At 35.8% G+C, this 25,101-nt stretch overlaps 2 protein-coding genes across 3 annotated transcripts in view; one reads left to right on the forward strand and one right to left on the reverse strand.

The window, feature by feature from the left end:
- Nucleotides 1-128: 128 nt before the first annotated feature.
- The window catches only part of LOC132101872 (transmembrane protein 255B-like), a 40,546-nt gene continuing 15,573 nt past the window's right edge, over nt 129-25,101 (reverse strand). The window contains exons 3-9 of the mRNA XM_059507094.1: nt 24,462-24,524; nt 13,170-13,259; nt 11,954-12,034; nt 11,518-11,603; nt 8,243-8,402; nt 3,660-3,797; nt 129-1,213 (exon numbers count right to left, since the gene is read on the reverse strand). Coding sequence (XP_059363077.1) covers nt 1,043-1,213; nt 3,660-3,797; nt 8,243-8,402; nt 11,518-11,603; nt 11,954-12,034; nt 13,170-13,259; nt 24,462-24,524 — 789 coding nt within the window. The 3' untranslated portion in view covers nt 129-1,042. The remainder of the gene's footprint in view (nt 1,214-3,659; nt 3,798-8,242; nt 8,403-11,517; nt 11,604-11,953; nt 12,035-13,169; nt 13,260-24,461; nt 24,525-25,101) is intronic.
- Nucleotides 16,710-20,812, forward strand: LOC132101871 (uncharacterized). Of its 2 annotated transcripts, none has more exons than XM_059507090.1 (2): nt 16,710-17,489; nt 20,687-20,812. In XM_059507090.1, the coding sequence occupies exon 1, from the start codon at nt 16,836-16,838 to the stop codon at nt 17,484-17,486; it is 651 nt and encodes a 216-aa protein (XP_059363073.1). In that variant the 5' UTR covers nt 16,710-16,835; the 3' UTR covers nt 17,487-17,489; nt 20,687-20,812. The 2 variants fall into 2 exon arrangements, with proteins under 2 accessions (XP_059363073.1, XP_059363076.1); XM_059507093.1 differs by lacking the exon at nt 20,687-20,812 and having other exon boundaries at nt 16,713-17,021; nt 17,100-18,214.

The following is a 25,101-nucleotide window of genomic DNA, read 5'->3' on the forward strand; positions in this document are numbered from 1 at the left end:
TATATAAGTCACTGAGGTCAAAAAATACTATAGTCTGTGGAGTTTCAATCTCAATACAGTACAAGAGTATCATTTGAATCATTAGATTCATGTCATGCGATTGTGTCAGTGAGAAGCAAAAACGTGTGTGGATAAAACAGCCTGAAATTTATTTTCAGCCTTAAAATATAGCTTTAAGAGAGTAAGAGCTGGTCCTATTATACTGCCAAGTACATAGCCTTTGGTATAAAATATAAACTGATTCTTCTAACAGAGCTTGCACAAAAATAAGACTTGTATAAAACTAAAATACATCAAAGTATAAAACCTTACATAGTGACAACAATTCATGTTTAAAGAAACATATACACACATCATATACAAACATCTAGATTACATTTTGAAAGTTTGTTCCTATCCCTTGCTTTCAAAAAGTGCTTCAAGAAAACCTCAATTTGTGATTTTGAATTATGGCAGAATTAAACAGATTGATGAAAATGAACATTATCCTGTGGAGAAGTTAGTTCAAAATGAGTCACAGTCTACAACTGATTGTAATGAGTCTCTAGAGTTATAGCTTTTTTAATTTGTTTTATAATGTGATATTTACTGTATAGCCATTGCAAGAACTAGACTTGGCAGCCTTATATGACTTTTAAAGACAACATGAAATGACATTAGCATTGCATTTCTTCAATAAATGTCTATAATATGGCATATTTATAAATGAAATGAAATATCCACCAGAAAACAAGGTAGAGCGGGGTTTGACTGGGTCATGAAAAGTAGAAAAATACAATTAGTTAACATTATTTTTTCCCATCCACACAAGCTTGCAATAGAAAAGACATTGTTTCACCATTGTTTTCATAAAAGTGAAGAAAATGAAAAGCCATTTTGATGAAAGATTATGAAAACAACCCATTTTCTTGAGAACGTGCTCAGATGAATCTTGCACAATAAGACCATGGACATTTATTCAGAAAGCAAACAGCTCATTTTGATTTCATGTTGTGTTTAAGGGGAGTGCAGTCTCAAGGGCTTGGGTTTGGATTCAGATGTTCTAAGCTGAGAAGCTGGAGGTCTTGTAGGGTAGCAGGTTGTAAAGGGGGGCAAAGGGAGGAGGGTTGGGCTGTGCATGGGATGCATCTGCTGATCCTCCTGGAGATACACTGGATCCTGCAGCAGCTGGAGATACACTAGATCCTGCTGGAGACACATACAGCGACAACCTCTGGAGAAAAGAAATTGTTTTAATAATTTAATTATTTGTAGCTTTTAAACTGCACATTTCACTTTTTCAAGATTTCTGGCCTGCACACTGAGGAGATGTTTTTCATCAGCTCTTTTTCCAGCAAACTATTGTCTTCAGGTCTGTTGTGTAACCTAGTGAGCTACTTCATTGTCTGCTGTAAATAGAGCACACAATAGAAAAACACTGGGTTAAATGGTGCATTTGATTTAAATGTAGATTTAGCAGTACTTTTTCAGTACTGAATAAAAAATGATAATGTCAGTTTCCTCAGTTTTACCCTGATATGACCCGTCCACAATCTTGGATGAAAGTTTTCGTTTAGATTGCCATGATGGATTCTGTAATTGGAATTCAAGCCAAAATGAGATGTTGAATAGGTGGGCCGCTGATTGATCCTTAGAAATAAAGATTTCAGAATGGGTTTTCACTGCGATGCTATAGAAGAATTGCTTGGTTCCTCAAAGAACCTTTCAGTGAACTGTTCCTAAAAGAACCATTACATTCCTAGTGTGAAGAATAATTTGGTAATCTAAAGAACCTTCAAAGATCCTTCAATGTTCAATGTTTTTCATGAAATCATTGATGCAGAACTTTTATTTTTAAAGGGAAAATTCACCCCAAAATGAAAGTTCTTTCATTAATTGCTCACCTTCATGTTGTTCCAAACCTGTACGTCCTTTGTTCATCTTTGGAAAACAAATTAAGTATTTCTGATTAAATCTGAGAGCTCTCAAACCCTCCATAGACAGCAATGATATTACCATTATCAATGCACATAAACCTAGCAAGGACATCAATAAAATAGCCCATGTGACATCTATACATGTATTCGGTAATGCGATATATAACGGTAATAAATATGCACGATATTGTTATCATGGGTACTTCTAAATACCTTGAATAGTTATATATTACAAATTATTCAGAATTTGGAATGTATTTTAAGAATAATTTTCCCATCAGCTGGTCAAAATGCACAACACTGCTGTATGCTGCTTGAAAGAGTGTGGCTCTGATGTAAACAAGAATGTATGAGAAGCACATGGGGGAACACAAGAGAGATGCGCTGAGTGAAAGCATATTCACTCTCTGACAGCAGATGGCACTAAACTACAGCAAATGCAGCCCTTACCCTGGAAACCCCATAAATAAAGCAGCTTCCTTACTTTCTAATACATATATATTTAAATAATTTTTAATAGCCATTCAGATTTCTGTATTCTATGATGCTCGTCACAGCGCCAAATTCTTAAATATTTAGACTAAATAGGCTATTTATTTTCAACCTTTTTTTTATTTGAATCTGGACTACAACATGCCCTAGATATTGTTTGAAAGTGTTTTTTTTCTTTAGTGTTCATTCACACTTTACATTAGGGCTATTTTTTTTTAAGATGGATAACATCTGTAGCAAATGTTAATGGTTAACTAATGAGGTCTTATTGTAAAATGATATCGATTGGTCTTTATAGTTCTTTTGCACTTTAATCTGTGTAAAACTTTTAACTTTATATATTTTTCTGTATTGCTTTATTGTATTAAAATTTTCTGTTATTTTTGTTATAAGAAGAAAGCTATTTAACCAGTTATACTGTATTATGACCACTTTTTTAAAACAAAATTTCATATACAATGTATACCATGATAAAAGCATTAGCAATTAATCACAACACGAAAATTTGCTCTAAAATTTCATATCCCAAGAGACATCAAGGGCTGATGGAGCTACGACAATTCTTTTTGTGAGCAAAGAAAACAATAATAACGTAATAGTTATTGTTTTCTTTGCGCATAAAAATTTTCTCGTAGCTCCATCAAGCCAATGTATTCTTGAATGTCTTACATGTTTGGAACGACATTAGGGTGAGTAATTAATGACAGAGTTTTCATTTTTGGGTGAACTATCCCTTTAATAGTGTTGAGCTGATCATGTAATAATGTGATAATTTTTCTCAGTAACTGTTATATGTTTAACTTATTAGGCTGTATAATCCTATTCTCTTAGTTTATTTGTTGCGTTCATGATGAGAACGGCTGATCAGATGCTTAGTGATGTGTGTTTGAGTTGGCCAGAGGAACTTTTGTGGTGATGCTTCCAAAAGAAACTTCAGATCACTCAGCAGGGGTGAGAGTGCTGGAAGATCCATGATCTGGGATTGGTTGGACTTCTGGCTGGCGTTCTCGGCAGGGCAGGGGTGTGATCGGGACAAGCCCAAGGATCAGTATACTTAGGCACAGTTTTATAAGAGAATGCTGTGGGATTTTGGATGGGGATCACTCTGTGAGCACACACCGCATCCTCAGGGGATTTGATAGGGACACTAATTTTATGGTACACAAAAAATCTGCAAGTCTCCGCAACTGAATCATACCATAAAAGACCATGAGTTGAATCTGTCTGTGTAAGTGAGCGTGATCTACTGACCGGGTAGAGCTGGTGTCCTGTGTGTGAGTTTGGATCCATTAGCAAGGGTGCAGTGGGAGAAGAACAGCTGGCCCCATCAAAAGAGAATAGAGATGAACCTCCCAACTGAGACACATCAAGACCGACCACCCCACTCTTCTGCTAAGAAGAAGAAAAAAGTATAAGATCCTCTCTGGCTGCCATATGCCAAAAAACATATTTACCAAAACAGTTTATCTATACAATTGCACCAGAAAGTATAGTTTACTTCTGCGTTCCAATCCCGGAAATGTGAAGAGGGTCCATTGTTTATTGGTATATCTCTGTTGCACCGAGCAATTTTGTGTGTTTGCATAAAAGCCAATGGAATCAAGTTTTAATTTGATTTATATGTATGCAAGCAATCTATTTTGTAGCTGATGATCCTTTAAGTGACATGCAGGTCTTGAATTTTAAAAGCTAGCTTAAAAAATATAGAATGGAGGACCACAGATGTAAACATAAAAGTGTGTACATTAAAGTTTATGCAGTCTTTTAAGCTATCGTAAACCCATTTTGTGACTTATGCCGCAAGCCATATATAACTCGACTGCTCGTCCTTGGGAAAAATTCATTTAGCAGCGGCTGAATTGGCACAGTTTCCCCCATTGCTGAGACACATTTCCTGAAAGCAATACCACATTAATCAAAACTATAAAAACAAAGCCAAAACCACCAACTCAGTGTTGCAAACCTCAAGCTATTAAGACAAAATTAAACACTGTGTTAAAATTTTTTTTCAATTCAAACACAAACCATCAAATACACTGAATGCAATTACACACGGTGAGATCTGTTTAAACGAAACAGTTACAATGGTTAAGGACACTGAAATGAATATAAGGTCGTTCAAAGAAATTCACTGTATAAAGTAACATTTCTACAAGTACATATAAATATCAAGAATTTTCTGTTTACAGTTGTGGTTTTGTGTTTATAGAGCCATAGTTTGTTGTGTATTTGCTATTGAGAAAACAGAATAAACATGTCAACTAGTAACTTTAAACCGGACACACAAATGGATTAACTGGTCACGAAGAGTAAAGATCCGAGTGATGAAGACAACACTGAAAGTGTCAGAGATATTTAGCTGAATCAGCAGAAAAATGTCCAAACATTTACAATGTCTTCACACGGATTTCCCAGTTGATAAATTATGCCACACATAAGCCCAGAAGTTTCTCTTCATTGTACTTTGCTGACAGATTTTTAAAAGCCTTTCCAGTGGTCCAACAGAATTGTGGTGATTTATGTGATACGCCATCCAATTTTGCCCCACTTATATGCCTCAAAGCAACGTTATTTTGACCTTTGTGAAAAATTGGACCAATAAAGGTAACTGTTTTCCTTTCTTTTTCAGAAGTGATTCCAGAAGAACATCTGTGCCTTCAGCACTAATCCAATGAGAGAAGCCTTTAAAACGTAGTTGGACTTCATCTGTCATTTCATGTATGGATTCTGAAAGATTGGAATCTCTGTAGTTATTACCAGGGTGGACGTGTCTGGATGTGGGTGTTACAGAAGGTCATGTGCTCAGGATGTGTGCAAAACATAACTTACTGAAATAAGACTTATATATTAATATTAATATTAATCAATTAGAATAACATAAGTTATTTTACTCAAGTTAGGTCCGCAAAATATCTTTAGCTTTAGTTAGTCTTCGAAGAACGGCAAGGTTGTGTGAGGCAAAAAAAGTAATTTGAATAGGATTAAAAATCATAAGATTTGTTTGTGAAACACAAATTTCCCATGAAGTCTGGTCCACTTTAGAGCTTATTATGGCCATGCATGAACTGGCAAGTCAGGTTTTCCAGTACTGTATAAACACCAAGTAAATAAGATATTCTTTTTGTAGCCAGGTCTGACAGGACCTTCGCAAGAGCATGGAACTGAGCTAACGCTTAACTTTTAAATTTAAATTAAATTAAGTGATTGAGAGCTTTACTGACTATAAAGGGAGCACTCTTTTTGTTTTTCTTACTTCTAACAGAATAAGCGCCCATGTATTATATAAAGTGTAAAGAGATAATCACATTTAAATGCAGCAATGAATTATCATTCCTTGTGTCACTCTCAAAATTGGAATGATTGAGAGTGATAATCATAGCAACAGATTGGACAGAAAATCTTATATGGCAAAATAGATCCATGCATTAAGTCTCACCGTGTACATGCAAATGCAAAAATGTAATGCAAGATTTGCCACAGCAATACTGAAATCCGAAAACAGAGTCAGAATAAGGTTAGAATAAGTTGGCATGTTCTTGCAAAGTTACTTAAAGTCTTTAGAAAGTCTGTTTAGGGTCCATCACAAGAAAGATTTAGCAGATATTAAGCAGACAGTTTACTAATACTCTAATGAGAGTTAGTAGACATGTTGGTGCAACATTATTTATTGTCAACAGAGTGTTCAAAAGGGACCATCAAAATAAAGTGTTAGCATTACTAGTAGGCATGCACGATAAATATCGACACAATATTTAATGTGCATCTCATCAGTAAAGGCAGTTCTGTAATCAGCGGTAAATCTCTACACGTGTGCTTTCACGTGGAGCAGCATTAACTACGCAGAGCCGTTGTTCACTGACAAGCTGTACAAAACCTGCGCAAAAAATGATAGTGGTTTTGCGCAGCTTGTCAGTAAACAATGGCTCTTTTTCACTAATAATAACATTTTATTCATTTATTTTAAAGAATTTTATAATAATATAATATAATAATAACTGATAGTTAAAGTGTATTTTCCAACAAATTTTGATCGTATAGAAATTGGTGCAAGTGTATTGGAAAATCGTACTGTTACACTAGTACTACATTACACATATTTAATGTACTAATTAAAAATTAGGTTAGTGTAGAATCTGTAGATGTGTAATATACAGATATGATTTAAAAATGAAAGAAAAATAAGTAGGCATAACCTAACTACCTTAAAACAAATAAATCCTTCCTCTCAGGTAACACATCAGTCAAACGTGGGGATGACCGTTTCTGTTTGTAGGAGGAACTAGAAAGCTTGTTTGTATCAAGGACAACATGGACAAAACTAATACACAAGCATCCTTGAGCAGAATCTGGTTTAGGCAGCCAAACATCTGCACATAAAATAAATAAACTACATTTCCCGTCCTTCAACACAGGAGGATTTTTAAAAAAAATTCTTTGCAGCTGTTTTTTCTTCAATCAATCAACAAAAGCAGAAACAAGAATGTCACCATAGATTCCCAAGAGATCACACACACTTTCTCTCTCTTTCATAGCTGAGAATGTCACTTTCAGTTAAACACATGCCAGATACCTCCCGGTGGGCCTTTAAACCAGCGTGACTATAAGCTCTGCAGATGATCCAGCAATGATCCTGGGCTTTAATCAGCCAGAGAGGACCCACATCACACCCCTCCTGATCTCACTCCACTGACTCAATGCAAGGGTTTGATGCTGTCTTCCAGGACAGCCACTGGAACAGCACCTCCACACCTCTGCTCCTGCAAGTTAATTTTCTATTCTCCAGCTTAGGTCACTGAATGAGCAATGCTTTGTTGTTCCTTCAGAATAAGGCTAAAATTTACTTTCCAAAATCTCTGTTCCTCTCCGGTGGAATGAGCTGAGGCCATCACTTCTTTTAAAAAGCAGCTGAAGACAGACCTCTTCCACATGTTAACCATCCCACACACATTTAAACAAATGCACTTACCAAAAAAAAAAAAAAAAAAATATATATATATATATATATATATATATATATATATATATATATATATATATATATATATAAAAATCTCTACATGTCTGCTTTTCTCTTGTTTGCTTCCTCGTCTAATTTTCTGATAAACCTGGAACTTCTCTTGTTGTCATAATCTTTGTAAGTCATAGATGAAAATTAAACTCAATATTGGCCAATCTTAGATTTTTATAGGATGAAAACACTGCATTAAACCATTGTAGATCTTTCTGGATTTTGGAAAGTATAAATTTGTCCTGTATAAAACCTGTACACTTGCAAATACAATCTCTAAAGTATTAGAGTTGTACAAAGTGCCCTAGTGAAAAATAATTATACCTAAATTTATTTGAAATACTTTTATTTTATGCTTAGTTTACTACAAAAACACACTGTAAACATATTTATGTACTTAATATAAATACACTGCAGTTTTACTTTTGCTATTCTAAACTGATATACTTAAAGTCCAGCTAAAGACACCTGTACAATTGATTGCGCTAAAGTATACTTCAGGTACACTTTAAATGTCTTGCATTTAAAGGCTGATATCATTCAAAGATCATACAATCTCATTATTAGTCACATTAAAACATATAGGCTTAATATTAATAAATGTGCATTGCTGCACAAGTAGTACTCCAAAAAAAAGTTAAATTATATTTTTTTCATCATTGAGTCTCAAGCGATGTGTCAGTAAATATGTTAATAGATTTGAACTATAGAATGAAATAATTAATTCCTTATTTAGAAAATTCAGATTTTAAGAAATGGACTTTTGATGACTGCTAGTTATTTGCATCCTGTTTGTTAACTCTCTGTGAGTTTTTCCGTGCCTCACCATGTCTTTGATACTGCCCAGTACAGCAGTTGTCAGGATTCCACACACGAAGGCCAGCAGGTTAAGTGTGGTCAGGACCCAGAGGAGAACATACAGAGAGAAGACCTCCTGACAGCTCTGCACACCAACAAACTCATAGTAATTGTTCAGATATCCTCCACTGAAAAAGAAAGCAAAAAAACATTGTATTATACGTTTATGTGCTATTAATAACTTATTGATACTAGAGATTCTCAAGAAAGTGTAGGTGGTTCATTGCCGTGCAAAACTCACTGTAGTGCAAATGGTATGAAATGAAGTCTATCATGAGAACGCTGCTGCTGCAAACCAATTACACTTACAATAAATGCTACTGCCAATTCATACGAGACATACTGCTGCTGCACAAATAGCATATATAATGACTAGGGCTGGTTAATAGGGCCACATGATGTGGTGATTAATTAATTGAATTAATAACAAATTAATAACACATCAAATTTGGCTGAGAGATTACTCCCAATAGATAATATAAAGTCATTGTTGTGTAAAGAATCAAACAGACATTACAAAACGTAGCTTAAGTGAGAAATATTTTGTTTGATATAATTTATACATATACTATTTTGGACCATGAGGGTGAGTAAATGATGAGACAATTGTCATTTTTGGTTGGGTGAACTATACCTTTAATCATTTGTTTATTAATTTTATTATTATTACTATGAAAATCTTAAATTATTTCTTTAATGAAATGATACTCTAAATAATAAACTAAAACTGCCAGTAGGTGGTGGTAAATGTCTTGATGATTAATTAATTGAGTCATTTATTAATTCGATTTGTTCAAATGGCTGATTCATTCAGGAGTGAAGTAAATGGTTCTTTATGAATGCTTCATTGAATCATTAGGCTTGTTCGACTTGAAGCGGGTGTGTGACATCAAAGTACCGCAAGAGCTAGAGAGATCAGACGGCTTCTTATGCTTTTGAATCAGTCTCGCGGTACTTTGATGTCATACACGGATCGATCTGTGCAGTGCCAGTTCAAATCAAATTAGTTGTCATTAATCATCTGTATGAAATGTCAGATGACCCATGTTGGTCTGGGGCGAGGCAAGTGCGTTATATGTGTTAATAATTTTAACACGTTATTTTTCACCGTGATTAATTAATTGAATTAACGGGTTAAATTACCAGCCCTTATAATCTGGGGTGGATTTAGTGAATTGGGGGTCCCAGGCAAAATATAAGAATGGGGCCCTATACATTTTCACATATTTTCTTAGATCAACCTTGAGGTTCCTTTTTTGTAGAGCATGGTCACAGATGAGAATAAAACAGCGTTGGATGAAGTGGATTAGAGCCTAAAAAAAAAGTTATACTACTGCTTCAGCTATTAAAATAGTTAAGTTTTGTATGTAATGGAAAAGTGGTTATATTTCGTTTAGTTTTTTTATAAATTAAATTTAGAAAAGATTTTGGAGCAATTTTTTTTCCACTAAATGTAAGTTGTTGGGGTTTTTTTACAGCCAGCGGCAGACCGTGAATTGATCATAGCCTATATGTTTGATCAATTTAGCCTTCTCAAATCATCACGACTTGCCTAAAATAAAATCTATTAGTTCAAGCATATCACAATGTTAGTTTAAATGTTTAGCTTAGACGTTTGTGCGTAGAGTTAAAGCTGAGGCACGCTCTACAGGACATGGAGGCACCGGCATGACCACTTGCAGTTTTTCTAACAGTGGAAAACACTTCATACCCAGTCATTTTTGCTAATAAAGTTAGGAGTAATACCTCATTCTAAACTGTAAAGGGGTTAATTTTATTTTTGTGCACTAACAATATCAACAAAATGTTGTGCTTTTATAAAATAAAGAAAACAAATGCTTTCTGCTGTCTGGGGTTTGAACAGGAGTGATTCACAGTGATGAACCTAAACTCAGTGAATTTCCTCACAGACCTGATAAAAACTAAAAAAAAATAAAATAAAATCTAAACAAAAAAAACAAATTATAGAAAGCTTTAAATTACTACTTTAAAACAAAATATTTCAAATCAAAAATAGAAACTGTTTCATTTTGAAATCCGTGGATTTCACTTTAAAGGCACATCCAATAAGGAGATGGCGAGTCATTTTTTCATCACCATAACTGATGGATATCTAAAAGATAAAAATAAGGAAAAGCCTAAAACAGGCCTGATTATAATTTGCATTTTATTTTATAATTTCGTACAATCAAAAAAACTAAAACAAATTATAATGGCATATATAGGCTATTTAAAACTTTGTCCTATAATTGTATAGCTTGCTTTTTCAGATTTTTTTTTATGTTGCTCTGTTCTGAATACCTTGACATTTAAAGGATTTTCTGCAACACAATTTTGTATGATATGTAAATTATTTATTAGCCTTTTAATTTTTTTTTTTACCCATGTGATGAATTAATTGTATTCCCATTTGAAAAATAGCCAACAAATTAATTGTTGTAGGCTAACCTGATTTCATGAAAGTGCTTATAGCACGATTTTCTGCTTCTGTTTGGCATAATATTTCTATGCAGAAATTTACTTCAGCATGCAAAAGACTGATAAAATTCCTAATTGATGGCATGGCTGGTTCAGCAAATCGGAGGTCTGAGCACTCATGGTACTCTGTACAGCTGTAACACCAGGCACCATGGACTCAGACGGTTGTTGTGGTAATAGCACTTAATGCACAACTCTATATGAAAAGTATTTTAGGGGGTCCTCTGGCTTTAGGCACCCAAAGTGGTCACCTACCTTTGCTTAATGGTTAATTCTGCCCCTGCTAATAATAACCTATAGCAGATCTATACAGGTGGAGCTGGGGAAGTGGAGGGATTCAGAGAAACTCTCAAAGCACACTGCTTTTGTGAATGCTAACCAGCCATTTAAATGTAAAGCAGCAAGCTCATTGGTTGCACATGCAAAATAAAACAATCAGCCTGTACCAAGCAGTTTAACATTGTGAATATCATCAGTTTGCGTTAAGGACCCATCAGCCTGCGCCATCAAGAGTTTTATGACAGAACTTGGTATTTATATGCTATTTTTAATACTCATAGTAAGAGATTTGAACCCTTAAAACTAAAAGTATGAATAATATTAATAGAGATACTTGCAAAAAATAGAAAAAAACTACTAAAAGAATGAAATAAATTTTTGGTTACTTTGATGTTCTGCAGTGGACAAATAACAGCTCGTATTAAATTATTGTTGAGTTTTTCAATAAAGTGTCTGTGTTTCTCCACCAATATGTGAATTACTTACTTGGCGCAGTCATACAAATCACAACAGTAACACGTTCCACTCCGAACTTTCATATCACATGACTCTGTTAGTCCTTGACATGGAACCTACAAAACAATTGAGCATCTTTTAGAAATTAAACGCTATATACAAAACTCACTTTTTTTATCCAAAACAAAATGTCCAAAAAATATCCAAAACAATCAGCTGTCTCTAGTTATAACTAACTACTTTTATAACATCAAATTATGATGCTAAATTAACGGCATGTAATAGCTCAGAGCATCAATTCATCCTCCAAGGAACTAAATCAACTTAAAACAGGACTTTAGTCCTCATAAAAAACCTGGTTGAAAGACAGCTGTTCAGGTGGGCATTTTTGATAAATACAGTAGACATACAAATATATTTTACAGAGCTGTAAAATATACATAGAAATCAGGAGGACTTGACTCACTGTAGCGTAGTAGTTCTCATAGATGTAACTATTTCCACTGGTGTAGAACTGACATCTTCCTGCCTTCATTGGACGCATATCCTGTTGAGAGTGCAGGTAATGTCTTCAGTTTTACATTTTCTTCTGCAACTGCATTTAAACTTTTTTTTTTCTTTAATACAATGCCTCTTCCTTTCTACCCCTACTATGTACAACCACTACAAAAAAACCTGGGGAAAAAATCAAATTTTTTTTTCTCTACATTTCCACTCTAACTTGTACATTGTTCATGAATATAAATAAGAAGCTCAAAGTGGGCATTTCTTATCATCACACTGAGTTTTCCCTCAAACTCATCAGTCCATCATTCTGATCTTCATGAGTCACATTCATGCCGGTTAAGATGGATGATCTGAACACTTAATTTTTACACAAATACTCATCTCTCCGAATGCAGCTCTTGAATATTGACACTGAAAACTGAACATGTTTTGTAGCCAGCTGAATAAACAGTCATTTGGTTAAAAAGACTTTGACTTAAGAACTTGTATGACCAACTAACAGTTAGCCAAGAGGTTATCAGTCTTACTTTTTGGTATCAGATTAGACCAAACTATGTTTTTATGTGTGTAAATAGTTTAAAGAAACATTTTGATCACTAAGGGCCAGATTCCCTAACAACTTACGCCAGCGCAAACCCTCTTTTAACATTAAAAAACAATTATTAGGATAAATAAAAGATTAGTTTTGAAAAGATGTGGACACAATAATTTTTGCGGCTGACCTTATGCATATGCATTTGCAGGAGTTTCCTTTTCAGATGCAAAGTTTATGAGAGGAGGGTGTTTAAATGAATCACGCAAACTCCATTTACTATGGTTTGTGCCAATCAGTTTACTGGTATTTGTGCCACTATTTACTTTCCCAAAAGCATGTCTTAATCCAGCTAATTTGCGCTACTCTTGGTAGATTGTGTTAGTCATTACGAAAATTATCCGTCTGCGTCTGTGTTCTTTTATTCATGAAATGTCAGTAAATCACCTGCAGAACATTCCACTCCCATCTGTACTTTTATGGGATTGAGCTCTCACACTAATTTGCCCTGTTTAGTAAATCTGCCCCTAAATTGGCTATATCTCCAATATAGTAATGGTTGCTTGGGTATTCTGTTTGCTTGATGCTGCATTGATAAGACGTTCTGAACAGTGTATAAATGTTTCATAGTTGATGTACTTACAATGTTGAGTAGGATGAAAATGCCATCAACCACAAGACACAGGAAACTGGAAATTATCCCAAAACTCAGGAACACAATGGCCGCAATCAGCTGGACAGAGAAAGAAAAATGGTTTACGATGCAATCTTTATTTATTTATAGTACATTTTCCCCAATATTAATTACCTGGAATATACATTTTTATTTCTTTTGATTTTAAAATAAATAATGGAATAATAAATAATAAAATATAAATAATACACAATAAGTCAATATAATAAATTATATATTCATATAAACATTTATAAGACATTATTGCTTTGATTAAATACCAAATGTGTAAACATAGAGCTATTACATGAAGCACTACTGCACAACAAGTGAATTATTATTGCATGCTGATGATCACAGTCATCTTAAATAATACCTATATAAAACTATACAGCTTTATTTGACATGAACTGTAATGTAGTATATATCTTTTAATAAATATACTCATACATGTGCACATACACACAGTCTTTGTCCTTGTCCAAAGCTGACAGATTTTTATGTGATTCCTGGGGGCGCAATAAAAACTCATCCAGCTTTGAAACTAACCATAAATTAAGTATAACTGACAATAACTCAACCAAAGTTCATAGTTTATTTATTTTAACATATGATATCCACAGGGACACATCTCTTCTCAGCTGATCAGAGACAGACTGGCAAAAAAAGCTCAACCCACCAACAGAGAAACAGACGCACATACAGAGAAACGTGAACAGAGACAGTAAATGAATGCACTGTATATAAAGGTCAACAGTGGAACAGAGAGCAGAGTAACAGGAAGGAAGGAAGATGTAAGGACAACGTCAACACTTAGGACCTGTGCTTCTTGTTCAGTTAAGTGAAATCTATACCAGATGTGAATTACAGTTCAAAGATGGGAATGAGGACGATATTCAAATTAAGCAAAACATTAACAAGCATACATTTCTGACCAAACTATGACTATATGTGTTTTTTTTCAGTTGACTCTTCGTTAAGATCTGCCTTGGGGCAGAATCTTGTCTCACCAATGGCAGATGTCCAGAATATTCAGAAACCTGTTTAAAAACAGTTCATGACAACTTTCACAGGGTTTGGAATGGTAGTGTACATGAGAATGATAACGTGTTGCTGCTGACATGCTGCTGTGAGCATATGAGTAATATAACATATATGAAATAATCCCCACATATAGCATACATGATTCACCGTGTAACAGATCTATACAGGTGGAGCTGGGGAAGGTGTAGGGTTTCTGAATCACTCTTACAGCAAGCACTAGCCAAGTATTTGAATGTTGAGCAGCAAGCTCATTGACTGCTGATACAAAAAGAACCAGCTGCACCATGTAATAAAAAAAATTGACTCCTCTCAAGTGATATTTAACTTTTTGTTGTCTTCACATATCAGATGCACCATATTTCTCTCCAAAACATTATAAAGTGCTACATAATTGTTGTTGGGGGAAGTGGAAATGGTGGAATGGTCAAATATTTTGAAATGAACATACAATAAATATTTAAAATAAGTTTATTAGATAGTGTCATATTCATAGAACAAAAAGTGAATTTGAATTTGATTAAATCTTATTGTTGAATTTAAATCCTGATAACATTTTCTAAAGAAATGTCAAAATGTTGCTTTGAGAATTAGGAATTTCATTTTCCAATTTTTCCTATCTCAACGTTTGCTTTATTTTTTAAATCTTGAATTTAAATTATGTTGGCTTAAAGTGCGTCAGCCACCAGCAAACCAGCCTGCCTCAAAAGAACTGCTTCAGATGGCCATTTAAAACTCTTTTTTTTCTGTCAATGGTTTTGTTCTATAACTGCCAGAAATAATGAAGAATACATGCAATGTTTAGCAAGAGTTTTAATTACCACAAAATTAGGCTTGTTTTGATTTTTGTCAGGATTAAGATTTCTTCAGGGCAGAAAGATGTTTGTCATTTAGAACTAGCAATGCATCATTTTTATTATTATTATTATTATTATTATTATTATTATTTTTGATTATGTGATTACAGGTCTTCAAAACAAAGGTCGGCATATGACAAACAAAGTTTTATTGGTGATTATCTAATGTATCACATTTTATCGGCAACTATGAAAGAATTTATTAAGTGAGTTTTATGCATTTAAGATGAAATAATTGTTTGTTGGTGCCAGCAAACTTTCAGTGCCAAGCTCTGAACTCAAGTTATTTCAACAAGTAGCACATGAAAACAAAACTCAAGAACACAATAAAAGTTATAGCAAGATGTGGTACATTACCTTTTTTTAGACCTCACACCATATGTTTTTATCAAATCACTTAGCTACTATTATTTCTTTTTTTTGGTTGGAGCCTAATGATAGATAGATAGATAGATAGATAGATAGATAGATAGATAGATAGATAGATAGATAGATAGATAGATAGATAGATTTAAATATATGCATTTTAAAAGACACATAAGTGATGGGGAACAGGAGCACTATTCTGAAATCAATAAGAAATTAAAATTTTAAAATCTTATTTGCATCAACCAACAGCCATGTCCTCATTAGAACTTAGACAAATATTAACTTAGAAATAACTAATAACTTTCCTCCAAACAATGGCAGTCAAGTCACCACAGCTTCAGTTACCAACACTTTTCAAAACTAGCACTTTTGTGTTCCACAGAAAGGGAAAGTGTATGAAACAACATGAGGGTGCGTAAATGATGAAAGAATTAATGTATCCTGTTACTGTTCTTTGAAAACTATCTCAACAGCTTGTCCAAAAAGCCCAGATTCTGCCTGTCCAGAGAAACACTCTTGTGTCTTAATACGCTCTCCCTAGTATAACAAATGTTTTCTGGTCTATGAAATCTTTTTCATCAAACACTGGAATTACGGGCTATGAAATTCCCATCTGATGTGGAACATTTTTCTCATCTGTCTGGACACTTCATGCTGTGCAAAATGTTCTTTCTCCACCTCACCTTGCATTTATGTTTCTCTCTTTCACGGACATGTAACAGTCCATATCTGGTTTAAGACTTTTATGTTTGTAGCATCTTTTCCAGATATGTTCAACATGCTCCTGAAGCTGGACCATGATGATCAGAGAGTCACTCCCTGTTTGTTGTTGGCGGCTGTACTGCGTTTGAGCTCCGTCACTATATTCTTTTCATTGACTATTTTTAACTCAAAAATCAATTGTATACATCATCGTTTCCGTTTATATAACGTGTGAATATATCCTCTATTGTATTCTACAACAAAAACAATCAGAGCGCCTCGCTATCACTAGTTTTATTTTGATCTCCCGGGTCCGCTATTAGCTTTTAGCCCGTTAGCATCAGCGGCGTGGTTGCAGCTAACTGCGCTAACATTGCTAATACTTTATTCACACACATTACCACTGCTGTACTCACTGTTACTTGCTTTAATGGCGGATGAATGTCTCCACTCTGTGCAGCTCGAGCTCGAGGCCGTGGGAAAGCAGATTCGCGACCTGGAGGTGAGGCAGGCCCAGCTGAGAGAGCGGAGAACCGCGCTGGAATCATCCCGGGCTGACGCTCACAAGTCCGGGGTAAGTATACAGCGATCTGTTAACAGTCCCACCACGTCTACTCCGTGTGTTTCTCTGCACAGGCCCGGTGCACCCAGGACGCGATCTTCCCAGATGTCCTTCACTGCGACGCCGGGACACCACGGACCCTGGGTGCATCCACAGCGGAGGACGCGAGCCAGGTCCCGGGCGACGACTTCTCCCCCTCCTGCCTTCGACATCTCCATCCGGAACCGCTTCGCTCCCCTCCGCGAGACAGGACGCGACGCTGTGATCATCGGAGACTCCATCGTCCGACACGTAAGTGCTACGTTAGCCGAAGGTAAAGTGCACACTCATTGTTTGCCTGGTGCTCGTGTTCTCGATGTTTCTGCGCAGATACCCGCGATCCTGAAGGTCGACGAGAGCCCCAGAGTGGTCGTGCTTCACGCCGGGGTTAACGACACCACGCTGCGGCAGACGGAGACGCTGAAGAGGGACTTCAGGAGCCTGATCGAGACGGTTCGCAGCACGACGCCCGCGGCGACGATCGTCGTGTCAGGACCACTGCCCACGTATCGACGAGGACACGAAAGGTTCAGTAGACTTTTTGCTTTAAATGAATGGTTGTTGTCATGGTGTAAAGAACAGAAACTGCTATTTGTTAATAACTGGAATCTTTTCTGGGAGCGTCCTAGGCTGTTTCGCGCTGATGGATTACACCCCAGCAGAATCGGAGCGGAGCTGCTCTCTGACAACATCTCCAGGACACTTCGCTCCATGTGACTAGTAAGACAATTCTCTAATAACTATTATGATGAGTTTTGTTCCACCCGCTTAAATGATAAAAGTACTTGTGCTGTAAAAACTATTAAGACTGTGTCTGTTCCCCGAATAGTGAGGTCAAAATATAAATGTAGGATCTAGAAAAAATCTTATCGTAATTAAACCAGAAAAATGTAAAGTAAATGAACAAAAACAATTTTTAAAGTTTGGGCTCATAAATATTAGATCACTCACACCCAAAGCAGTTATTGTAAATGAAATGATCACAGAAAATAGTTTTGATGTACTCTGCTTGACTGAAACCTGGCTAAAACCAAATGATTATTTTGGTCTAAATGAGTCTACTCCACCAAACTACTGTTATAAGCATGAGCCCCGTCAGACTGGTCGTGGTGGAGGTGTTGCAACAATATATAGTGATATTCTCAATGTTACCCAGAAAACAGGATACAGGTTTAACTCTTTTGAAATACTTCTGCTAAATGTTACACTGTCAGACATGCAAAAGAAATCTAATGTATCTCTTGCTCTGGCTACTGTGTATAGACCACCAGGGCCGTATACAGAATTCCTAAAAGAATTTGCAGATTTCCTCTCAGACCTTCTAGTTACAGTTGATAAGGCGCTAATCATGGGAGATTTTAATATTCACGTTGATAATGCAAATGATACATTAGGACTTGCGTTTACTGACCTAATAAACTCCTTTGGAGTCAAGCAAAATGTCACCGGGCCCACTCATCGTTTTAATCATACACTAGATCTAATTATATCGCATGGAATCGATCTTACTGCTATAGATATTGTACCCCAATGTGATGATATTACAGACCATTTCCTTGTATCGTGCATGCTGCGTATAACTGATATTAACTATATGTCTCAGCGTTACCGTCTGGGCAGAACTATTGTTCCAGCCACCAAAGACAGATTCGCAAATAACCTGCCTGATCTATCTCAACTGCTATTTGTACCCAAAAATACACATGAATTAGACGAAATTACTGACAACATGGGCACTATTTTCTCTAATACATTAGAAGCTGTTGCCCCCATCAAATTGAAAAAGGTTAGAGAAAAACGTACTGTGCCATGGTATAACAGTAATACTCACTCTCTCAAGAAAGTAACTCGTAGTCTTGAACGCAAATGGAGAAAAACTAACTTGGAAGTTTTTAAAATTGCATGGAAAAACAGTATGTCCAGCTATAGACAGGCTCTAAAAACTGCTAGGGCAGAGCATATCCACAAACTCATTGAAAATAACCAAAACAATCCAAGGTTTTTATTTAGCACAGTGGCTAAATTAACAAATTACCAGACGCCACCTGATTCAAATATTCCACCAACGTTAAATAGTAATGACTTTATGAATTTCTTCACTGATAAAATAGATAACATTAGAAATACAATAGCGAATGTAGATTCTACAGCGTCTAACACTTCAGTTTCATCCATCGCACCCAAAAATAAACTGCAGTGCTTTACAAATATAGGACAGGAAGAGCTAAATAAACTTATCACTGTATCTAAACCAACAACATGTTTATTAGATCCTGTACCCACTAAATTACTAAAAGAGCTGTTACCTGTAGCCGAAGAACCGCTTCTCAATATCATTAACTCGTCGTTATCTTTAGGTCACGTCCCAAAACCATTCAAGCTGGTGGTTATCAAGCCTCTTATTAAGAAACCAAAACTAGATCCTAGTGTACTGGCAAATTATAGGCCTATTTCAAATCTTCCATTTATGTCTAAAATTTTAGAAAAAGTTGTGTCTGCTCAATTGAGCACCTTCCTGCATAAAAATGATCTGTATGAAGAATTTCAGTCAGGTTTTAGGCCCCACCATAGCACAGAAACTGCACTTGTTAAAATTACAAATGACCTGCTTCTTGCGTCAGATCAAGGCTGCATCTCATTTCTAGTCTTACTTGATCTTAGTGCTGCGTTCGACACCATAGATCATGACATACTCATAGATCGATTACAAAACTATACAGGTATTCAAGGGCAGGCTCTAAGATGGTTTAGATCCTACCTGTCCGATCGCTACCATTTTGTTTACTTAAATGGGGTGTCATCTCATTTATCATCAGTAAAATATGGAGTGCCACAAGGATCCGTCCTAGGTCCCCTTCTATTTTCAATATACATGTTGCCCCTTGGTAATATTATTAGAAAATACGGAATTAGCTTCCACTGTTATGCTGATGATACTCAGCTATATATTTCAACGAGACCAGATGAAACTTCCCAATTATCTAAGCTAACAGAGTGTGTTAAAAATGTAAAAGATTGGATGACAAATAATTTTCTCCAATTAAATTCGGATAAGACAGAGATATTAATTATTGGACCAAAAAACACCACACAGAATCTTGTAGATTACAATCTGCAACTAGATGGATGTACTGTTACTTCCTCTACAGTCAGAAATCTGGGTGTTATATTAGACAGAAATTTGTCTTTTGTAAATCATATTTCCAATGTTACAAAAACCGCATCCTTCCATCTTAGAAACATTGCCAAGCTACGAAACATGTTATCTGTTTCTGATGCAGAAAAGCTAGTTCATGCTTTCATGACCTCTAGACTGGACTATTGTAGTGCACTTCTAGGTGGTTGTCCTGCTTCGTCAATAAACAAGCTACAGGTAGTCCAAAATGCAGCAGCTAGAGTCCTTACCAGGTCAAGAAAATATGATCATATTACCCCAATTTTACAGTCTCTGCACTGGCTACCTATTAAGTTCCGTATCTGTTACAAATTATCATTACTTACCTATAAGGCCCTAAATGGTTTAGCTCCTGCGTACCTAACTAGCCTTCTACCACGCTACAACCCATCACGCACCCTAAGGTCACAAAACGCTGGACTTTTGGTAGTTCCTAGGATAGCAAAGTCCACTAAAGGAGGTAGAGCTTTTTCACATTTGGCTCCCAAACTCTGGAATAGCCTTCCTGATAATGTTCGGGGTTCAGACACACTCTCTCTGTTTAAATCTAGATTAAAAACGCATCTCTTTCGCCAAGCATTCGAATAATGTATCTCTTAAATTGTGAGTGTAGTTGCATCTGCATTTTTATTCTTTAGCTTGGGTTAAACTAATTTTACTTTGTTGGATCAGCAGCTATGCTAATGATGTCTCTATTTTGTTTCTATGTTTTGCCACGGGATTTACATCCCGTGGTAACTAGGATTTACACAAGCTCCAGTCTGGATCCAGAACACCTGAGAAGAGATGATGCTGACCCTCAGAGGACCCCAGATGATGCTAACCTTGAATCAACAAACAGAACTAACAATTATTGCTACATGTGTGACTGCATCCTATAATTACTATTAATTAATAATATTGATAGTTCATCATCTAGCTGACTACGTCTTGTATTATTATTATTATTTTTATTTTTCTAAAATCCTGTCAAACGTGCACAAACTACTAGCTACTACTAAATATTGTAGAAACATAATTTTCTGTAAAGTTGCTTTGTAATGATTTGTATTGTAAAAAGCGCTATACAAATAAACTTGAATTGAATTGAATTGAATCAGAGACAGACTTTTGGCTATCCTGTCAATTTTCCAGTCAATTCTCATGCCTCCTCAACACAGAACAATCTACCAACCAACTAGTCCTACAGCACAGCAATGCTCTAGAATGGGGTGGCATTTCACATGGGCAAGCAGCATTCACATTAAATATCTAGTTTCTCTGTAGTACACATCAAGTCTTTCCTGTGACCCCAGTAAATCTTTCAGTGATGTAAAATGTAGTTTATGCATGAGCTGAGCACACAGACTGACACCAGGCCATAAACACAGGGCAGGAAATCAGCTCATGCTGTGTCTGCACTCCGTTTATTACAGTGACCCTTCAAATACAAGAAGAAATGGTTCAGCAATTTCCGAAAGTACAAGATCTGGAGGCCCAGTTAGATATATAGTGTACCAAATTTGCCTGAAACACCAATCTGGAGCAAATCATGTGGCCTGGATATGTATCTGTCCCACTACAACCTTTTAAACCTTTTTTTTTTTTTAAGTAGGAAATTTAAATGTTCTGATAAAAGCGGTAATGGCGGAATACAAAACCTAACAGCTACAAAGATAAAATGTTCTGGGTGGTAGCAAATGTACCATGCATTCAAATATGGGTGGTCTGCTTAATTTGGAGTATTTTCCTGAACATCATTATTGTATAAAAGAAAATTGTTTTCTGTTAATGCATGCAAAAATATTTTGGTCAAGAATAAAATGGATTGTGTTACATTGCAATAAGGCCTATTACCTATAAGGCCCTAAATGGTTTAGCTCCTGCGTACCTAACTAGCCTTCTACCACGCTACAACCCATCACGCACCCTAAGGTCACAAAACGCTGGACTTTTGGTAGTTCCTAGGATAGCAAAGTCCACTAAAGGAGGTAGAGCTTTTTCACATTTGGCTCCCAAACTCTGGAATAGCCTTCCTGATAATGTTCGGGGTTCAGACACACTCTCTCTGTTTAAATCTAGATTAAAAACGCATCTCTTTCGCCAAGCATTCGAATAATGTATCTCTTAAATTGTGAGTGTAGTTGCATCTGCATTTTTATTCTTTAGCTTGGGTTAAACTAATTTTACTTTGTTGGATCAGCAGCTATGCTAATGATGTCTCTATTTTGTTTCTATGTTTTGCCACGGGATTTACATCCCGTGGTAACTAGGATTTACACAAGCTCCAGTCTGGATCCAGAACACCTGAGAAGAGATGATGCTGACCCTCAGAGGACCCCAGATGATGCTAACCTTGAATCAACAAACAGAACTAACAATTATTGCTACATGTGTGACTGCATCCTATAATTACTATTAATTAATAATATTGATAGTTCATCATCTAGCTGACTACGTCTTGTATTATTATTATTATTTTTATTTTTCTAAAATCCTGTCAAACGTGCACAAACTACTAGCTACTACTAAATATTGTAGAAACATAATTTTCTGTAAAGTTGCTTTGTAATGATTTGTATTGTAAAAAGCGCTATACAAATAAACTTGAATTGAATTGAATTGAATCAGAGACAGACTTTTGGCTATCCTGTCAATTTTCCAGTCAATTCTCATGCCTCCTCAACACAGAACAATCTACCAACCAACTAGTCCTACAGCACAGCAATGCTCTAGAATGGGGTGGCATTTCACATGGGCAAGCAGCATTCACATTAAATATCTAGTTTCTCTGTAGTACACATCAAGTCTTTCCTGTGACCCCAGTAAATCTTTCAGTGATGTAAAATGTAGTTTATGCATGAGCTGAGCACACAGACTGACACCAGGCCATAAACACAGGGCAGGAAATCAGCTCATGCTGTGTCTGCACTCCGTTTATTACAGTGACCCTTCAAATACAAGAAGAAATGGTTCAGCAATTTCCGAAAGTACAAGATCTGGAGGCCCAGTTAGATATATAGTGTACCAAATTTGCCTGAAACACCAATCTGGAGCAAATCATGTGGCCTGGATATGTATCTGTCCCACTACAACCTTTTAAACCTTTTTTTTTTTTTTTAAGTAGGAAATTTAAATGTTCTGATAAAAGCGGTAATGGCGGAATACAAAACCTAACAGCTACAAAGATAAAATGTTCTGGGTGGTAGCAAATGTAACATGCATTCAAATATGGGTGGTCTGCTTAATTTGGAGTATTTTCCTGAACATCATTATTGTATAAAAGAAAATTGTTTTCTGTTAATGCATGCAAAAATATTTTGGTCAAGAATAAAATGGATTGTGTTACATTGCAAAACAGTATGCATCTGTTAATCATTAAAGGAACCCACTATGTTCTGGTTATGCTATCAACGGCACCTCTGAAATGCTTCTGATTATCAAAGACAATAATAGTGTCCATCATTTTGAAAAAAAACAGCAGATTTGGTGTGTGGTTCTGGTGTTTGAGTGTCAGGTTTCAGAAACTGTGAAAACTAAAGATTCTGTGTGTAAGCAGTTGAAAAAAACTGTAATCAACCCAGCAGCATCTTGGGCTGTTTCAGTAATTGGAGTAACCCTGAATTCACCTGCATTTCTGAAAGAAATCAACAGTCCCCATATGGATGCAGGCTTAATAATGTCGTAATTAAAATGCAAAAGAAAAAAAAATGCTGAAAAGTTTATGTGAGGGTTAGGTTTTGGAGTTGGGTTAGGTGATGGAAAACATCTAAGTTAAGTGTATGGACAATAAAAGTCAATGGAAAGTCCCCACCAAAAACCAGATGCGTGTGTGCGTGTGTGTGTGTGTGTGTGTGTGTGTGTGTGCAGGTTTGATTACTTGTGAGGGCCAATTTTTTGAATATGCTCTCACAAATATAGAGAAACATGTCAGAAACCCAACTGTGATGACATTTAAAGTGTCCACAGTATTTTAAAGGCTCATAAATTGGACAAAATATGTTTTTCATTAAATCTGCTTCAGGTTTGTGTGAGGGTTAAGATTAGAGGCAGATCTGATCTTGTCAAACCTTTGAAACCAGTGTGAAATTCTGAACAATTATGTGTGCTCTTAGCTATATACATGACCTACACAGTAGTCTCCTTTCTGATTATTTTGGTATAGAGTTTATGGTTTTTTGAAATTCCATATATTAAAACATTTAAACATGTCACTAAAAATTATTACAATCTTAAAACAATTTATGAAACATCACTGAACATCATTTGGCAGATCTGTGGTATAAAAACAGATAAATTGTATATACTGTATATTATTATATTAGATATTAAATCCTTGTGCTTCACATATTTGCAGATTGGAAGCGTGAGATTAGAATGTTTTCTTAACCAGAGCAAACTAAAAGGAAAATAAAAAAGAATACATATTTAGTGAACTATAACTAGAAATGACCATGGCAGGATCATGTATCATGCTGATCAGCATCATAAAACAGGAAGACAAAACCCTACTGAAAATGTTACATTGTGATATCTACCAGCTGCTTGCGGTTTTCCTCCAGGCATAATCCAAGAACTCCCAAGAATGATCCAAACGCCAACTGCAATCAGTAGACAGAAGTGAATGTAAAAAGAGAAACAAATGATGCAAAATACTCTAGAGAACATACGCATGACCTTATGAGGACTGGGAATCATTATCATGTTTTTTTTCCATCTTAAATGACAAGAAAATATGAAGGGGAAGTCTGAAACAAAAACATTTCAAGGATCATGAGATCCTTATGTGTTGTGGAACACATAACCTACCGTCTCCTCAATATCACGCTGATAACTAATTGTAGAATCCAATCACTTTGGATGCAAAACTTCTTCATGGCCATCAGCTTATGAGAGGTTACACACTCTAGCTATACTCATAGTCTTAAGTCTCCAGCAGGGTATCTGTAGGAGTTGTGGAAAGTTTCACGGACCATCCAAGTTCACATATGGAAAAGAGATGTTTTGGTAAAATTTGCGGTTTACTTCTCACTGTCAGACTGATTTTATTGTGTTCTTTTTCCTGCTGTGAACCCATTGATAACATTTGACATTGTATCAACAAGAAGGCCGTTGTTTATAATGCCTTGAACTCACAGATGAAGTCACTAATGCAATTCATTAATTGGGAAAATGTTT

The sequence above is a fragment of the Carassius carassius genome, chromosome 23, assembly GCF_963082965.1.
Source record: "Carassius carassius chromosome 23, fCarCar2.1, whole genome shotgun sequence".
In the NCBI taxonomy this organism is placed as follows: domain Eukaryota; kingdom Metazoa; phylum Chordata; class Actinopteri; order Cypriniformes; family Cyprinidae; genus Carassius; species Carassius carassius.